The 19,998-nt window shown below is 40.7% G+C and overlaps 1 protein-coding gene and 1 long non-coding RNA gene across 2 annotated transcripts in view; one reads left to right on the top strand and one right to left on the bottom strand.

The window, feature by feature from the left end:
- The window catches only part of ZNF292 (zinc finger protein 292), a 103,701-nt gene extending 91,388 nt beyond the window's left edge, over positions 1-12,313 (bottom strand). The window contains exon 1 of the mRNA XM_049653982.1: positions 12,031-12,313. Coding sequence (XP_049509939.1) covers positions 12,031-12,198 — 168 coding nt within the window. The 5' untranslated portion in view covers positions 12,199-12,313. The remainder of the gene's footprint in view (positions 1-12,030) is intronic.
- A 212-nt stretch (positions 12,314-12,525) lies between these two features.
- LOC125938685 (uncharacterized) lies at positions 12,526-18,797 on the top strand. The gene is made up of 4 exons (XR_007462769.1): positions 12,526-12,830; positions 14,488-14,577; positions 16,429-16,523; positions 18,711-18,797. It is a non-coding gene; the product is annotated as an uncharacterized LOC125938685 (long non-coding RNA).
- Positions 18,798-19,998: the final 1,201 nt, after the last annotated feature.

Genomic DNA, 19,998 nt, shown 5'->3' with positions numbered 1-19,998 from the left:
AAACTACTTAAGTATCAATTTTAACAAGTATTTTATTAAACTTTATGTTTTATTCTTTAGAAATATAATCTGTGAGGGGCACCTGGGTGGGTCAGTTGGTTAAGCGTCCAACTTCAGCTCAGGTCATGATCTCACAGTCTGTGAGTTTGAGCCCCACATCGGGCTCTGTGCTGACAGCACAGAGCCTGGATCCTACTTCAGATTCTGTGTCTCCCTTTCTCTTTGCCCCTCCTCTGCTCATGCTCTGTCTCTCCCTCTCAAAAATAAATAAACATTAAAAAAGTTAAAAAAATATATAATATTGTGAAAGTTTTTTTCAAAATATTAAAAATAAAAATTTGTATTTTGCAGAGTATAAATTGATAAAATGTTAATACTTTTAAGTTAAACATGTAATGTTTCAGGTTTTTTACTGACTGAGACCATATCTGCAAAACTTAGGGAAAGATCAAGAAATGCTTATATAGAAAATACAAAATGTAAGCTATTAATTTGGAGTTAACAAAATTCTAGGGGCATCTAGGTGGCTCAGTCAGTTGAGTGTCCAACTTCTGATTTCAGATCAGGTCATGATCCCAGGGTCATGGAACTGGACTCTGAGCATGGAGCCTGCTTAAGATTCTCTCTCTGCCCCTCTGTTTCTCTCCCCAGCTTAAGTGCACACTTCTCTCTCTCTAATATAAATAAAATAAAATTCTAAATGCCTGGTTTTGATGATAATAGCTCACCTAAAAAAGGCAGTAAAATCATTGCTACTTAAAGGAAATAATTGTCTTTCAAAAATCACATGTATCTGCAGGGCACCTGGGTGGCTATGTTGGTTAACCATCTGACTCTTGATTTTGTCTCAGGTCATGATCTCACAGTTCATGAGTTCAAGCCCTACATAGAACCTACACCTGCACTGTCAGTGCACAGCCTGCTTGAAATTCTCTCTGCCCCTCCCCCACTCTCTCTCAAAAATAAATAAATAGGGACACCTGGGAGACTCAGTTAAGTATCTGACTCCTCATTTCAGCTCAGGTCATGAGCTCATGGTTAGTGAGTTCAAGCCCTGCATCAGGCTCTGTGCTGACAGCATGGAGACTGCTTGGGATTCTCTGTCTCCCTCTTTGCCCCTCCCCAACTTGTACTCTCCTGCTGGCTCTCCCCCCCCCCCCCAAAATAAATAAATAAACTTAAAAATAAATAAACATTTAAAAAATAAAATACAATAAAATCCTCTTTCCCTCTACCTGCTCCCCCCACTCTGTGCACCCAATACATGTGCACTCACTCTCCAAAAAAAAAAATTAAAAAAAAATCACGGGCACCTGGGTAGCTCAGTCAATAAAGCATCTGACCAACTTCAGCTCAGGTTATGATCTCATGGTTCATGAGTTCAAGTCCCACATTGGGCTCTGCTGACAGCTAGGAGCCTGAAGCCTGCTTCAGATTCTGTGTCTCCCTCTCTCTGCCTCTCCCCCGCTTGCACTCTAACCCTCTCTCTCTCAAAAATAAACATTTTTAATTAAAATAATTAAAATAATTTAAAAAATTTTTAAAAATCACAAATATTTGCTTCAATTAACTTTGATAAACCAAAATTACTACAGCATACATATCTGATATGCTAACTTTCGTATATCCCCATAAAACTGGTTGGGGTAGGAATCAAGTCAATTATTAATTACCACTTTTAAATTTAGATTACCTCTTTATAAATATAAAACCTGTATCTACAAGTTACAAAGTCAATATATAACATTGCCTATGTCAGGCATCAATAAGGATGCCAAATGTTCCACATGAATACACTGTCCTGATATTTGAACTGCTTTATTTTAGCCATTTAACCAAATATTTGTCTTCCTAAACAAATGCCTAATAAAATTTAATATTTTCTAATGATTCAGTGTCATACCAAACAAGTATTACATAGTAATGATGAGATCCTATGAAGCAATTTGGATTAAATGGGACATTTAAACAAATTGAATGGTATTTAATCCTATGATCTCACAAGTCTTCAGATTAAACAATTCACTATTAGTAAAGGATCTAACAGTGCTTGTTCTGAACATTAAATCTTTCCTCTTCAATTTGCTTAGTCCAGCCTCTAACTCCAAGCTTTACTCTCACCCCAGCCTTATTTTTTCAAAGAAAGCATGAGCTAAAGATCTTGTCCAGATTGCAGAGGAGCTCATATTTGAAATCAAATCTATCTGGCTTTCTACTACATAACATGGCTCCTCTAAGTCAAGTCACAAAGAAAGTAAAATGAACAGGTATACTTGTAAGGAATGAAGAGACCGATTTAGATGGAGCAGAAAGTTCCCGTTGAACAGTGAAAGGATGGACAAAAACAAACAACAGAGCAAACAGAGCCCTAGGCTAAGGCTTAAATTTGTATGTTATGCTATGCACCAGTATTTCTCAAATTGGGTTCCATGGTCATAATGCAGTTTCCAGCATTCACTGTAAAAAAACTTAAAACTGTATTTTAATTTTGATGCTCCTCCTAAATAAAATATAAGAATGTTCTGAATCAGCTAGAAGGCCAACTGATAAACTCAGGACTGCCTACCTTTGTACTTAACTACTAAACTGAGCACAGTGATGACCCTACAAGTAGTATTTTTCAAACTGCTGGTTATGACTATCAGTGGACTATAAAATCAAGAGCAGCTTTTCAAAATAATAATAAATAATAAAATAGAATGCATCACACATTGTAAGGATATATATGGTTTTGTGATAGTTCAGTGTGACAACTAAGTGCTGAAGTTAAAAAAAAGTTACATCTTAATCTATGAGCTGAGGTCAAAACTTGTAACTGTAAGATCTATAGACTCAGTCTCTTGGGTTTCTGCAAACTCAAATTTGAGAAACACTGTTGTAAGTACTGGACTGCCAATTAGGTACAAAGATAAAAGCAGGATATTGGGGAATTTCATAAATAGAAAGTAAGGTTAAAAGCAAGTTCATCAGTTAAGAAAAAAAGAGGGCCAAAGATTAAGATAAGAACTAGGATGCTATTATTGGACTGTACAATGTATAGACAGCACAAAACACCAAACTGCGACCTAATTTAATATTAAGGTGAACTACTGTAAATAAAGAGGTTGTTCTACAAATTTTCCAAAGTTTGAGTGATGTAGTAGGGATACCCTTCTTCTATTTAAAGAATGAGATTAGGGGGGCGCCTGGGTGGCTCAGTCGGTTGGGCAGCCAACTTCAGCTCAGGTCATGATCTCGCGGTCCGTGAGTTCGAGCCCCATGTCGGGCTCTGTGCTGACAGCTCGGAGCCTGGAGACTGTTTCAGATTCTGTGTCTCCCTCTCTCTGACCCTCCCCCGTTCATGCTCTGTCTCTCTCTGTCTCAAAAATAAATAAACATTAAAAAAAAATTTTTTTTTAAAATAAAGAATGAGATTAGGGGCGGGTAGGTGGCTCAGTTGGTTAAGTGCCTGACTTTGGCTCAGGTCATGAGCTCGTGGTTTGTGGGTTCGAGACCCCCGTCAGGCTCTGTGTTGACAGCTCAGAGCCTGGAGCCTGCTTCAGATTCTGTGTCTCCCTCTCTTTCTGCCCCTCCCCCACTGGCTCTTTCTCGCACGCGTGTGCACACACTCTCCCTCTGTCAAAAATAAATAAATATTAAAAAAAAAAATTCTAAATAAAGAATAAGATTAGTAAAAGAGACTAGATGGGGCACCTGGGTGGCTCAGTTGGGTTATGTGGCTGACTCTTGATTTCGGCTCAGGTCATGATCTCAGCATAGCGTGTAGCCTGCTTGGGATTCTCTCTTTCTCCCTCTCTCTCTGTACCTCCCTCACATGCCACACGTACTCTCTCTCAAAATAAATAAATAAACGTTTAAAAAATCTTAAAAAAAAAAAAAGACTGAAAATATCTTTTGCCAAACTAAGAGAAAAGGAACAGAGAGCCGTGCTTTGATTACTGAATATGGGTGACCAAAAAAAAAAAAAAAAAAAAAAAAAAAAAGGCAAAGACAGGGCTATAGAGAGGAAAAATTTTATTTTGACCTATAAAAGTGCCTGAAATTGCAGTGGGGAATAAAGGAAAATGAGATACGTGGTAGATTGTTACATAAATGATCCCTAAAGAATCACATCTCCCTGAACCCAAAAGAAGCTGGGTTTGATCACTTGTTATACCCAAAGGGACCATGGCAAATTCGACACATGCAGAGGTTTAAAAAGCAGTTGTGCAGTAGAACTTGTTCTCTTCCTGCCATGTAACAAAATCCTAGGTTACCTTACTAGATGATAAGAGTGGGGATGAGCCAACCCAACTGAAGAACCTTGACCAACCCACCTGACAACCACAAGACAAATTAGTGAGACCATCTGGGACATTCAGCCCCACACAACCTACCAGCTGACTGCAGACCACCCAACAGACCCACAAACTTGAGAACAGTAATAAAAACAGCTATTCTTCTGGGGCACCTGGCTGGCTCAATTGTTAGAGCATGTGACTCTTGACCTCAGCTGGAACCTCAGTTCCAAGCCCCAAACACCTCTTCTTCCAAAGCCACTATGTTTTGGGGTAGTTTGTCACACTGCAATAAAACTGACTCAGGATACTTCAAGAAAAAACAAAGTTGGGGGTGCCTGGCTGGCTCAGTCAGTAGAGCATGTGACTCTCAATCTCAGGGTTCAAGCCCCATGTTGGGCATGGAGCCTACTTAGGAAACAAATACCAAAGGTTTTACCATTGTGAACTTCTTTTTGTTTGTTTCAATGCCCCAACTTTGGAAAAGAGAGTCTTTAGTCAGTGTAACTATGTATTATCTACACTTAAAAGATTCATTAAAATTCCTTTGTTTGGATCCTAAACCCTTAGTCTGGTTCTTACACTTTTCTAACTTTTTTTCAACCCAACTCCTGATATTTTCACCCAAGATGCCAGTTTGAAGTTGTTCCATTTTTCTGGGTGTTTATTCCCATCCTTCCCACTTGTTTGGTTATCTAAATTCATTCAAGACCCAATGTAAATAGTGTTTTCCTTTCCTGCTTAATTTTTACTAAATTAATTTCAAAATGACCAGTTCTCTTACTTCATACTCCACTTATTGTATTTATGACTATTTTACTATCTAATATTATTGCTTAATTCAATATACGCCTTAATTTTTGTAAGAGCTTTGAAGGCAGAGAGCTCCATAATGCTCCATAGCTCCCTTAGTACTCCTACATGAGGAATTTAATTATCTAAAATACATTAAGAAAAGATACATGTAATTGAATTTTAACATATCTTCTTGGCTAAATATATGTATTTACAGACCGTTAAGTTTTTGTAACGTAAAGTCAAGGGGGGGGGAGGAAAAAAATTTTTTTTGTTTTTGAGGTGCACTGCGCAACTCTCAAGGCTGAAAGAGAAATAACAAATCAAGAGGTTCTCCTGGAAAACAATACAGGGAGTATGTAACAAATACATTAATAACAAACTTTCCATTTTATAAATGAGGCTTCTTTCATGGTGACTGGTTAATTTTATGAACTGGATTTATGTGTGGGAGTTGGAAAAAACAAGGTAATTTCTCAACTTTGACAGAATTTCAAGGCAAATAAATAGACCAACAATTTCATATAGTTAAGAACATATATTTTCAAAGATCCTTGGTTTTGCAGATTAGTGATATAAAATATTATGAAGAGCAATTGCAGAATACATCTTATCTTGCCCTATTTCAATTTAGGACCAGAAAGTGTCAAAAAGGAGGCAAGCAAAATTTGGTAAAGTTTTCCTTTGCTAAAATTGGCATAAGCATATTCTGGAAAGTAGAATTTAGTATCTCTAATATGAAATCATACTAATTATGAACATTTAAAAATTTATTTCCCCTGAGCATTACCTACACTTTTAAAGTTTAAATGACTTATTACTCCCTCAATACCTAAAGTAATTATCACTAATTAACAAGCAAGCCATCTTTTCTTCTGATTAGAAGTGTCCTAAAAATTAACTTAAGATATCCTCTAATAATCAAAAGAATAAAGTTTAGCTTTTTTTAAGAAAGGGAGCATTTTCAAAATACCACTATAATAAAGCTAAGAAAACAGGCAGATAAGCAAAAGAATGAACTTGCATCAGATGAAACTAAAATATACACTAAAATATTTTAACTATATAATTTAAGTACTCAGTAGCTCTTCTAATAGTTTTGATTTTTGTTTCTTACACCAATAAGGCACTAGTTAATACAAGTACTAAGGCCCAGCTCAAATCCTATCTCAGTAAAGCTTTCTCTGATACCCCAGAGCCAGAGTGCTTACCTCCTACTTTGAACAATTTATTGAAATTATTATACAAAAAATTAACTGATTTATCTAAATAGCCACCAATAATTAACTAAGCATGGCCACAGACTGGAATTACCATGCAGTTTAAAAATAGAAAAACATAGGGGCACCTGAGTGGCTCAGTTGGTTGAGCACTGGACTTCAGCTCAGGTCATGAGCTCGTGGTTCATGGGTTCAAGACCCGCATCAGGCTCTGTGCTGACAGTTCAGAGTCTGGAGCCTGCTTCAGATTCTATGTCTCCCCCCCTCTCAAAAATAAATAAACATTAAAAATAGAAAAACATATGGGGTGCCTGGGTGGCTCACTGGGTTAAAGCGCCCGACTTCAGCTCAGGCCATGATCTCATGGTTTGTGAGTTCAAGCCCCACATCAGGCTCTGTGCTGACAGCTCAGAGCCTGCAGCCTGCTACAGATTTGTGTCTCCCTCTCTCTCTGCCCCTGCCCCGCTCACACTCTGTTTCTCTCTTTCTCAAAAATAAATAACATTAAAAAATTTTTAAAAAGATGGGGCGCCTGGATGGTGGCTCAGTCGGTTGAGCATCCGACTTTGGCTCAGGTCATAATCTCGCAGTTCATTAGTTCAAGCCTGGTGTCCAGCTCTGTGCTGACAGCTCAGAGCCTGGAGCTTCGGATTCTGTGTCTCCCTCTCTCTACCCCTTCCTCACTCATGCTCTGTCTCTGTCTCTCTCTCTCTCAAAGATGAATAAACGTTAAAAAAATGTTTTTTAATTAAAAAAAAGAAAAACAGATTTACACGAGCAACTATGGAATGATCTCGAAGAGATATTTTTGGTGAATAAAAGCAAGATGCAGTACATAGTACGTCCACTTAATTTTTTAAAAAGGACAAATATGTATTTCTGGAAAGATGGATAAAAAACTATTGGGGAACTGTCTTTGTGGAGGGTGACAGGAGGTCTGGGGTTGGAAGATCAAGTTTTTATTGTATGCCCTTTCTCTGTTTGAATTAAAAAAAAATTTCGGTACACTACATTTTCAATTTAAAAAATAAAATAAAAAAATAAAGTAAATCTGTTAATGATACACTGTCTTTTGACACTTCTTCAACTACCATCTTGAAGTTTCATTTAAATCTTATTATTTTATATACTAGAGTCTTCTGTATCTTATATCCCCTGCTAATATCTAAATCTAGTCTTTGCATTAAATGCTTTCTTAAAAGTACAGAATTTTAATTATATCAAAAGGTCAAACCTCTGCTTTAATCAGGACAATAAAGGATGCTGAAATTGCTACCCACTTACCCCAGTAAAAGTGAATTGTTTTAGTAATTGTTTAAGTAATTACTTGCAATTTCTACTAAGGAAGCAGAAATTTTCTTGACCTCTCAAGCTCAGTGTGAATTTAAATATGGCCAAGCATTTACCTGGACCTGTTCCAGATTAACCACATTTCTTAATATGCTAACTATATTATCTTAAAATGAAAAGAGCATAATAACTTTTAAAAGTCTTCCTAATACGTTATTTTTCTTTCTGTTGTGTTCCTCCAAAGAACATTCTGGGTATTTAGGCAGAGGAATACTTTTCAGTGGGGTGTAACTATCCTGATCACCTCAAAAGTTAGCACCCATGGCCCATGGGCACTAAATGTCACTATCACATCCACAGATCCTGCAAATGACAAACTGATCCCAGCTATTTTCAAATGCCTTAAAAGAGAGAGCTTCAGGAAGAAAAGGACTATGCCAGTTGAGAAACACTGCTTGTATGAATGAAAGCATGCAGATACAAAATACAAACTTATTTCCACAAATCAATTCAACCTTTTCAAATAATTATCGGTCACCAGAAGATAAATGGCCAAAACCAGTCACAATTCATGTATTAATCAACCAGTCATCCAGCCCAGTATATAATGCTGTCAACATCATGCCCCAACAAATCATTCTTCCAACTATTACAATGGCTTAACTTTTTAAGTAATTATTTTAAAATCCTTTAAGAATAATTCTTCTATTGAAATGCTTTTGTTTAAACTTCCAAATAAGTAGCTTTCCATTTTACTACACTGATCTCAGAAATAAAAGATACAAATCACAGTTTACTACAATTAGTTGTTTACCTTCCTTCAGAGACTGTAGGCTCCTTCAAGCCAGGGACCAGATCTGCCTGGCCCACAGTGTAGGTATTCATTAATGATGGTGAGTGAGTGAGTGAATACTGACCAGGTCTAACACAAAAAATAGCCCAAGAAGTTCCAACTATAATCAATTTTTATATAGTAATTATCCTGACACAAGTGCAAGAAATTACTTCTGGCTATCCTATATTCTTATTCTAAGCAGATTTTAAGAAAATTAGTAAGTCAGGGTGCCTGGATGGCTCAGCTGGTTAAGCTTCGCACTTCTGCTCAGGTCATGATCTCACAGTTGGGGAGTATGAGCCCTGCAATGGGCTCTGCACTGGCAGTACAGGGCCTGCGTGGGATTCTCTCTGACCCTCCCCAGTGTGCATTCTCTCTCTCTCTCCTCTCAAAATAAACTTAAAAAAAAATAAAATTAATAAGTCAATTACATTACCCATATTAAAGCTAGCTTGCAAAGATTTAAGGAAATTTTTGAGTTCTGACAGGTACTCTCTTACGCTCATCCTTTCCCACCTTTCCCTCCTCCTACTTCAGCTTTAAGCAAATGTTCAGGTATAAAAGTAAAAAGGGGGCATACTTCCAAGTCAATATAAAGAAAACAATACTGTTAACAGTGAGAAAAATTTAATGTCTTTTATTTCTACTTTACTTCTCAGAACGCAATCTATTGTACTTAATTAAAAAAAAAATCTACTAACTAGGATGTATAAGCAACTTCTACTTATGTAGGTTTCACCATATTCTCCAGAAACTCATCTGTTGCTGAGGTAAAAATTCAAAATATAAACTAATTCATTTCTTTAAACTAATTCATTTTCTTTTTTTAATTTTTTTTAACGTTTATTTATTTTTGAGACAGAGAGAGACAGAGCATGAATGGGGGAGGGGCAGAGAGAGAGGGAGACACAGAATCGGAAGCAGGCTCCAGGCTCTGAGCCATCAGCCCAGAGCCCGACGCGGGGCTCGAACTCACGAACCGTGAGATGGTGACCTGAGCTGAAGTCAGACGCTTAACCGACTGAGCCACCCAGGCGCCCCTAAACTAATTCATTTTTTAAAATAAATGCAAGTTACGATCACACAAGCACTAAGCGTTAACATATAGAGAATATTAACTCTGAAGCCCACTGACAAATATTTATCTTTGTCTTTTTGAAGCATGTAAATATCCCAGTTTTGTGGGAAACCCTTACATAGAAAAAGCTAATCTCAACGCTAGAAATCAGGACATAATTTCTAGCTCCCTAGCATTTCAAGTACTGTTTTTAGATTGCTCTAATAAATTCTTTGTTAACCACTTCTTTGCTCAACTCATATCAGAATGTTAAGTAATAATGGCTGGGATACAATTTTAAAGAAACAATTATGTTTCAAGTTACCTCCCATTTAACAAAATCACTAAACAGTAACAGGTTACTTAAAAACAACAACAACAACAACAACAACAACACAAAAGAGTATGTTCTAGAGGGATCAAATATCAGATACACTCTAACTGTTCAAGTAATGGAGATTACTTTTAAATGCATTTAAATTATTGTGGGATTTTAATGCATGAAATATTTCATTATTCTTTAAATCCACAAATCCAGTATTTGTTTTATTATGTTTCCTGTAGCATGGGTCAATAAAAACTATTTACATATTATAAGACTTAAAAGGAATACAGGAAATTCTTTTCATATCAATAAAAAGAAATGCTGCTTCATCCATTAAAAATACTTTTGAAAGTGATAACTTTATGATGTGGCATACACTCAAAAAAGTCCTACCTGCATGAGATTCCATTTTCCCAGAATTATTAATCCTGCGTAAAAATATTGCTGGCCAAGTGTGTTTACATTAATTAGCCTTAAACCCATCTGTGGACATTGCTATCTGAAAAGTATCTTTAAGCAAAGCTAGACTTTAATACTTTTCAAAGGCTAAAAATCAGACTTCACTTATAAAGAAAGACTTTCCCTTACAAGGGTGTCAAGTATTCTTTTATATCTAAAATAAATACATCTAAAAGACCAATTAACAAGTTTGTAGTTCCAGGCAGGTCAAACTGCCAAATTTCAACAATTCTTTAAAACAAGGATTCAAAGGAATGATGGAATCTCTAAGTTTGACATAAGTATTCACCAGACCTATAGTACGCTAAGTGGGGAGCTTTCACATTGCATATACTGCTAGAGAAGTCACCACCTAATCTGACAAAGTTTTTTTTTTTTTTTTAAGATAATGAACTACTACCAAATAGTGACAATAACGTGCATATTGAATTTTTTGTAGGTGTTCAAGTATCCCGTATCTTATAAAGAAAACATTTCAGAACTTGGAGGTGAAAAATTAAGTGAAAATGTAATCTATTCGAATATTCTAAAATGGTCCTCCCATTGTTTGGCTTAAGCTCACTATGTTTCCAAAACAATTTCTCTATGATGATACATTCACAAATAAACTCTAAATGGGACCTGCATATATGGTCTTTTTCCTCCTCAAGACAATCTAGCCAAAATCTTCACCACAACCAGTAACAGCACCTTGAAATTTCAAACGTAACTGGAGGGTTTTTAATCAAATCCAAATGTAGACCCAAACTCTCCGATTGCTATCAAGCAGTGTTACTAGCATTCCAAATCCTGCTTAGAACGCAGTTACTGGAAAGCAGTGTCCTTGTGCAAGAAAAGGAAGGAAAGGTCTGAAACTGACCTGAGCACAGGTCCACAAGAACCTCAATCCTCTCCTTTTCACCAGAAGGCCAAATAGGGAAGGATCCAAGTAATAAGGGTGGCGGGGAGATGCGGGAGGAAGGGCAGAGGAAACCGTACTCCTCCAAGGGTGAAAGCAAAAGAGAAGCGGACTCTGGAAAGCCGCCCCACAAAAACATTCGACCGTAGGAGCAGGGAGAGCTCCTCTCCTCTACCGAGGAGAGCAACCTTCACACCATGGAAGTGGTGCACCAAGCCAGCAAAGGCAGGAAAGGACAACCTCTGCGCCCCCCACCCCCGAACGTCTCGGCTAGCTCCAAGGGGTCGGCGGGGACTGTTCCCAGAACGTCAACAAAGGCCCCTTCAGTCCTAAGGCGAAACTCGAACAACAAAGGCCGGGAGACAGGGAGGACGGGGCCGGGGGCGGGACGGATGAAAGCAGGGGGAAGCAAAGGAATCAAACCAGTGGGGGCGGAGGCCCGTCGGAGTGGGAAACCAGAGGCGCAGAGGCGGGGGGCGCGGTAATCCCCAGTGCACAATAAGAGGAGGAGGAAAAAGGGGACCTGGCCTCCATTCCTCCTTACCCTCTCCCTGCGGCGGAGAGGGCTCCAGTCTTCAGCCGTCTACCTCTCCTCAGCCTCGGGGACCGCGCAGTCCCGAGTTCGGGGAAGGAAAGGGGCGGGGGGATTTTCCGCCCTGACCACAACTCCCTTCCCCCAGTTGGGAACTGCCGACAACAACCGCCACAACGGCAGCCACACAAAGGCGCCTGCCTCGTACTCTCCGCTCCCGCCTGGGCGGCGGCGCCAACGATGCCCCAGCAGCGACGACCACCGCTCGGCCGCCAGGCGCTCGCTCGCCCTCTTCCCTCTCTAGCTGGGGAAAAGGGGGAGGGGACCCCCAGGCGCCCTCACCTGGCACAGCTGCTGACAGTACTCCGTGGCCGCTTCCACGGCCGGCACGCGGCTCTCCCGCAGCTGTCGCTCCAGCTCCTGCAGCCGCTCGCCCAGGCGCTGCAGCTCCGCGACGCAGCCGCCTCCGCCGCGACTCAACCTCTCCTGCTCGGCCTCTTCGTCCGCCATCTTCACACCCCGCTCCGTCGCGTACGCACCTGGGTCACGTGATAACACAATGCCACGTTCGGCGGGGTCACGTGCCGGGCGCGCTCGCACGCCGCCGAGCACGTACAAAGGGCCTGGTGGGGAGGATGGGGGAGCGGGGAGATTGGCGCGAGGGAGCCCGAGGGAGGTGAAGGGAAGGGAAAAGGAAGAGGGCGGGGTTGGGGCGGTGCGGAAAACCGCGGTTTACTTACCCCGAGCGGGAAGTGGGCTGCTGCGGCCGAAAGGGGCGGGCCGGTGGAGGCCTGCTGTCGGTCACGTGGGCGCTGCGACCGTGGGGGGTGTGTGGGGGGGAACCCTGGGGAGGGGCTGCCCTCTCGAGTGTCCCGATTCCGGTGTGGCTTTCCCCAATCCCCGAAGTCTTCTACGGACGTATGTCCTAATTCCCCAAGAGCACGGGTGAGCGAAAGCTCTGGGTGGGCTGGGGCGATGGCAGCATTTGCGGTTGGCCTGCAGGCAAGCCAGAGGCAGGGGAAAAGCAAGAAGGTAAAACCTACCCATGGACCACAAGCGTGAGAGCCAAAGTGGGATTATGGACTGTCAAAATTGTCTCTGACTTCTCCCCAGGCGGGCGGAGGAGGGATCTAGTGCCTAAGGTACTAAATCTCACCCCACTTGACTCTCCCCTTCAGCGCCAAGAACGCCTCTCCCCGGGAAACACAATTCTCTAGGGGGTGGAGGCAACAAAGAAAAATAACAATTGGATCAGAACAGAATGAGGTTGAAATCCTCCCTCTGGAGAACGGAGCGAATTCATGAAAAGCATAGCTTAAAAGATTTCACTCTGTGCAATTGTGGACGTTGTAACCAGACGATTTTTAAATCACGAAAACATTCCTAGAATAAGTGATAGCCAACTAATCTGTTTCACTATGATTTAAGAGTTTTTCCTACACGCTACAGAAATCACCATCACTGAAAGCACTCTATATGAAAGCTTTTGTAAAGAAAGTAGGTCAAGAAAAAAACCAGCAATAACTCCATTAAAAATCACAACGGAGGAGGGGAAGATGATGCTAAAAGAACAAGGTTATCAAGAATGATTATAAATTCAACAGCATTTTTTTTCTGATGCTGCAAATAGACATGACATTCTCAACCATATTTTATTTACAACCTGGAAGGAATGAATACCTGACGCTTGAACAAAACAGTAGAACAGGCACTACAAAAAAGTCCTTAACCCTGAAGTTCAGAATAATAAAATGAATATTTTGTTAGTAGTAGAAAATTGGACAAGACGCTTATCTTTCTTAAAACCGAATGGTCTGCAGAAATTCAGAAACAATGATACTAATCAGGCACCTACTTTTTTCACTATCATTCCAAGTGAACTGTATTTTTCTAGTACAAGAATCCAAAGTAAGATGAATCCCTTCTGTGTGCAGCATCCTCTTCCAGGGATTTCTAGTAGCTACAGACAATATTCTAGATCGTATGTTGTCTAGAATGAATGTTTTGTAAAGCATCAGTGGTGGCAACCTTTGTTAAATGCCATTATATAAGGTGAATGGACACAACTGAACCCCTTATGAAAAACAGTATCAGCTAAAATATTAGTATAACATATGTATACTCTTATTACATAGTAACAGACAAGTTCTTCAAATATTTACTTCTGGAAGAATCTGAGGAGTACATTCAGATGTACTAAGGACCAGGCATATTTTTTAAAGAATCACTTATAGCTGAAAAAGCAACAATTAAGGCAGCTAATAGATCTTAATATTTGCAGCTCACTTTCCCAAGTGAAGTATTTCCACATCCAAAACTAGATTTCTCCAATTTATATTATTTTAGGATGACAGTGAAAATTTAAAAAGTAAGAAATATGAAATTAGCCAAATGTATCAGTAAATCCAAAGATAAATATCAAAAGGTTAGCAAGGCATATTTTCAACTTCAAGCATAATGGCTTATACCACACCTAGTCTATAAAAAGAAAAAGGGAGAAAAGAAAGGAAAATACATGAAAAGAGAAATATATCCAAGTACTGATTTTAAAAAAATAGTCTGAGAATGGTCATTCCCTCCTCCTGCCCAGGATAGCCCTAAAAGCAAGACTCGATTAGCAAATTGATTCTGAGCCCTACTAAGGTCTTGCAAATGTCCCTCAGCATGGATGGCTAAGTCCTTCATGTTATCTTTGAGCTCTACCTCCCCATTCCTCCATTTAGAGCCTACAGGAAATGGAAGGACTAGGGGTGATTGGTGTAATTACTTAATCATTTGTTACTGAGTATTTATGTGCAGGCACTGCTTGGTTTGGGGAAATCAAAAGTGAATAAAACCTATTCCTGCCTTGAAGAAGCTTACGCTTGTGATGGAGAGTCACCTGCAAAGGTATTATATACCACATGACAAGTATTCTGTTATGAAAATGCATGTAGATTCAACTCAGAACACAAAAGTCTAACTGAAGTGCTAACTAGAATGTCCATAGAGTGTCAACAGAAGTGCAAGTTTTTAATTAAATGAGGATTGGAAATACTATCCCTTATCGGGTCTACATTGTTTGGAGATCCCAGAAATCTCATTCTTATCCATAGAAAATGTGTATCAACAAGTACACCACTTATTTGTACCTAAGTCCATTTGTTCTTAAATACCAAACGGTCAGTTCATGGGAATCCTTACACACACACACACACACACACACACACACACACACACAGACACTTACTTACTGAGACGTTCCTGGGGGAATTCGGAGATTCGGTCCATGGAGAAACAAGAATAAGCCCTAGGGACGAGAGAATCCACCTCTCTGGGGACCCCAGTGTCTGCGCAGTGAGTGCTTGTGCCCATTTTGGACACAGCGCGACTGCTATGGACATGATATAATCATATGGACTTTCATTCCCAAGAGACTCTATTTCAGAGTAAATCTGAGAGACAGTAATAGATCCCCACCCCACCTCTGCGATCAATAAAGCTGGGGAAACCCTTAGGGGACAGATGTATCTGCATCCGGGCGGCCTGTGCCTGCCCGTTTCGCGAGTTGCCCGGCCTGCCCTGGCCCGCACCTTGCCGGTGCACATTTTCCCCCTAGAATTCTTGAAATAGCAGGGCCTAGGGGCAGGAAAGGAGCTGGGTTGTGCCAGCTAACAGAGCCAGAGGGCCGTGCTAGGGATGAGCGAGAGCGGTGTTTGCAGAGAACGGATAGCTAGGGCTGAGGCCGGCAGGTCCTTCCCACGCCGGGCGCAAGAGAACCACCGCAGCCAGGCCCCCCGCTTCAGCATGCAGGCAGAGAGCGCGAGGCCAGGAGTTGGAGGAGAGAGCGCGCCGCCCTTGAGTCGCTGTTTCTCCCTTCCCTGGCTTCCTCCCTAGGCAAGGGCGGCCGAGAAGGTCCACAGGACTAGAGCCAGGTTAAGGCTGGCTCCGCTCCGCTGACCCTGTATGCGGGTCCCCAGTCGGCCGAGACCATGCTGGGCTTCCCGGACCGCGGCCCACCGCTCGCCCGCCCGGCAGCCGCGGGGGTGCTTGCGTCCTCAGTCCCGGGGCCGCCCCGCCGCCTGCGCGCTAGCATTGGCAACGGCGGCTTTTCCACCGAGCGCTGCAGATCAAGTCCACAGAGCGGTGTGCCTCCTGGCCCCGGAGCAGCGGCCGCCGGGGGCCTCCAGGTAGAGAAACGCTGGAGCCTAACCTGGGCACGGCGGGGCGCCGGGCCTCCGGAAACCGACCGAGCGGGGATGCTCCAGTCTGTCCTGCGGAGGCCGCGATGCGGGCACTGTTGCTTGGTCTCCGGTAGGCTCAACCCGCTCCCTTCCAAAGAGCTGGGCCGCCGGCCCCACACAGGCCGCCTGCTGGAACTCAGAGGTGAGGGCTGGAGTCTGTCGAGGGTTCAGTCCAATAGAAAGTATCTCTAGAGTCTGGGAACCACCGTTGGTGCCCACAGACACAAAGAAGGACCATTGGTTTAAAGCTCTATTGGCATCAGTTAAAAGCATATCACACTTTGACAGGGAAGACATTTTTCTTGAGAACAACAGTGAAGGGAGTCAAATAACATGTTGAAAACATGGGGCAGGTGCTGTTCCAAATACTCAAATGATTCAAGCGCACCGGCACATAGGACCCACATTTAGGTGGATTAATTTTATTCCTTGGGTTGTCCCAGATAGAAGATGGACAGGTAATTAAATGAGGAGGGGTATTCTTATTGCCTATTTGGATAATTTTTTCTTTCCACAGGAGAAAAAGCCAGATGTGAATGAGAAAGGGCAACAATTCTTTAAGAAAATGCTTTTAATACAGCCTCAATTATTCAAATTTAGAAATCAAGCAAGGTAAAAATAACCACTAAATAAAGCAAAATAAAACCTTGGAAGTATGGAAGTGTTTGATACACTGTTTCTATAGAGAATCCTTGAGTTAGTTCCCAGTATCTCTGCAAAGAAGCAAAGAGAGAAATCTACAAAGTGCGTCTCTTTTCTTATATTTCTGAGTTTTAATCACTGTATCTCATTTACCTCATTGGAGATGGATCGGAAAGTATTACTTTTGTGGCATGAAGGGGCAGAAAAGTTTTCCCTTCTTCCCTTCTAGGTGCTAGTGATTAAATTGCTAAAAGACAGATTAACAGGAGAAAACAAAGTTTAGTAACACCTCTTGTAAACAAGAGACTGACCCAGGAAAACTGCAAGCCGGGGTATGGTTGTTATGCAAATCTAAGGCCTAGTCTTTTCTATTGATAAGAGTTTCTAGAGGTTGAATCATCCCTTTCCAGACACGGTGAAGGAGAGAAATACTTTTACAAATGGAGATTTACCTTATAAATATAAATATTTTTTATAAAAGAGTAACTTCCACTTAGTTCTCAGAGCTTTACCTGTGTCTGCTGTTTCTTAAAAATAGCCAGCTTAAGGGGCGCCTGGGTGGCTCAGTCGGTTAAGCATCCGACTTTGGCATCAGGTCATGATCTTGCAGTTCGTGAGTTTGAGCCCCACATGGGTCTCTGTGCTGACAGCTCAGAGCCTGGAGCCTGCTTTGGATTCTGTGTCTCTGTCTGCCTCCCTCCCCACCCCCCCCCCCCCCCCCCTCCCCCCAGCTAGCAATCTCTCTCTTTCTCAAAAATAAACATTACAAAGATTTTTTAAAAAACAGTTTAAGATAATCCACATGCTCAGAGATACATTTTGGGGTAGCAAATACTGCTGCCCTTCAGTCTCACCTTTGAAACTTTAAATAAGTTTCATAGTCAACTAGCATGAGTTGCTCCATCTCACTGAAGTTGTCTCTTAGTCCTGAAAATTGGTCAGTTCAGCTAAATGCTCGTCTCATTTCAGGAGGCAGTCTAGGTGGGCTCCTAAAGTTAGGCCTATATTGTGCAAGCAATCAGGTAATTAACAAGAGCCCATATCTTTGGGGGGGGGGGGGAACAAAGGTTAATAATTGGAGCAAATTATAAATCAGTTTCTTAGCCAGTAAACCAGGAAAGATTTCTAGATGTCAGGGTTGAAGCATCTTCAGATGGAGTGAGGGGAGGCAGTGACCATCTGAGAGATTTTCCTGGGTTGCACTTTGAATGCTCCTGATTAAGTCATCACTCTACCAGTCAACTTTCTGAAAGGACCATATAGCAACAAACACAAAGAAGCTTGTCTAAATATGAGCTATGGTAGCGATTTCTCTGAAATTTATATCCAGTGTCTAGCTTCAGTTTGCAGGACTTCAGGACAAAGGACAGTTTTGGTTCTCAGTGATTCCAAATCCAAGGATGGGAGAAAACTGGAAACATTAGTTTTGAGATTATAGCTAGATGAGGAAACTAAAAGAATTTAGGATCCATCCAGTTTACAAGAAATACCAAAACCTCAAAGACAATTAACATGACTGGAGGTAACAGGACTAAAATCTGGTATCTACGCAAGTTTTATAGTTTCAACTGAGGCATAATATCTTTCTACAATCACTATTTTCTCTTATTTATAAATGATCTAGGTATTCAATAAATATTTCATCGTTTATTTTAACTTAGCAAAGTTTCAGGTTACCAAGAAATTTAGAAAACTGTTTTTAAGTATACATACCTTAAAGTATAATTATTGCTAAAAAGTTTATAACTCTTATCCCACTTACATCTATCTAAATAATTTGTTCCCAACAATTATGTTTAGAAGAATTTGTTTTTAAGCCAATTAAATTAGACCTCTCCTACAAATTAATTTTAGTAAGAAAAATATCACACATCTATAACATGTATATATATATATATATATATATATATGCACACATAAACAGACACAAAGAGATCTTAAAGATTAAAAAAAAATTTTAACTATGAGATGGGTATAATAATGCAAAACTCATTGGTTTATAAAAAAGAAATTGGATCCAAATTGTTTCTGGCAGATGGAATAAATTAAGGTTACCTGCTTAGCTTTTTCTAATATATTTGTGAAGAATACATTTAAGATTTTTTTTATTAGTCCACTTTCTAAATACCTACCCTTCTCTCTTTTTCTTATGATAAGAAACCTCTCCTTAAGTTTGCATTTCAAATAATGGCTCTTGGGTCACAGAGAAGATGGAAGTAGAAAATCTACAATACAAAGTCACAGAGAAATTATCCAAGTTTTCTCGACGATGGTGAGAGAGAGAAACTGAAGGGACTCCATGAAAAAATATATATATATTTTTTTCTTTGCTCCTTTTCCTGCTTCTATTCTTGCTAGAATCATTCTTGCACCCCCACTATAATGTATGTCCTCCTTATAAAGGTCACAGAGTTAAGGATTTTTTTGGAGACTTCTAGCACGATGGGTAACACCTAAGGAGTGACCAGGCAAGGTTGTCATGTACGTTTCCCAAGATCACTAATTCTAGACACTTTGACACCAAAACCCTTGGTTTTAGGGCATAAGTGACTTATGGAGGACACCTGAACACTCGTCCTTGCTCCACACCCGTTCCTGGATGCCTGAGAGGACATGTACACAGGACGACTGTCCTCACTACAAACTCCAGACCCCAAGCAAAAACAAGACGCGTTCTCCTTTTCCTTTCTGAGTCTTCCAGACTCTCCATCTGTCTTTGCTCTCTCTTCATACATCATCAGTAAACTCTGGCCTCACTTTTTGCTGGCTGGAGTTTGATTTCTATCCTTCATCTAACCAAGGACCCTTGTGGCTGGTCCTTCAGGTCCTTGAACCTGGCCTGCCTATACAATGGGAGTTTTGAGGGTGTATTTGCCTATTATCAGAGGGTTATGTTAATTACTATTTGTTTTGTTTTGTTTAAGTAGGCTCTATGCTCAACGTGGGGCTTGAACTAATGACCCTGAGATCAAAAGTCACATGCTCTACCAACTGAGCCAGCCAGACACCCCTACATTAATACTATTTAAAATGTTTCCTTTCCTTAAGTGCAAGACATTTGTGTTTTCAATTTCCTGATCTTTTAAAATACCTACAAGCATTTTAAGATGAATAGGGGTTTGGGGATTGGTGAGGATGGTAAGCTTTGAATTGCTTTTAGAACCACATTTCTGGCTTTGTAGAGATTTGCAACACAAAGACCATTGTTTCCAATTCCTTTAAAGAACTGGATTACAGCCTGAATATCAAGGATCTGACCTACCCATCCAATTAAATTATTTTCAATTTGTTTCTTTATATCCGGAAGACTTCCATTATAAATAGAATGGGAATTTAAAAATTTCTATGTTCTAGAACTTTAGGGTTTAATGTATTATGTCTAAAAAGTTTGCATAGGGACACCTCGGTGGCTCAGTTGTTAAGTGTCTGACTCTTGTTTTAGGCT

The sequence above is a fragment of the Panthera uncia genome (assembly GCF_023721935.1).
Source record: "Panthera uncia isolate 11264 chromosome B2 unlocalized genomic scaffold, Puncia_PCG_1.0 HiC_scaffold_24, whole genome shotgun sequence".
Lineage (NCBI taxonomy): Eukaryota > Metazoa > Chordata > Mammalia > Carnivora > Felidae > Panthera > Panthera uncia.
The sequence above is the reverse complement of the archived record's forward strand: the minus strand, read 5'-3'. Positions and strand labels throughout refer to the sequence as shown.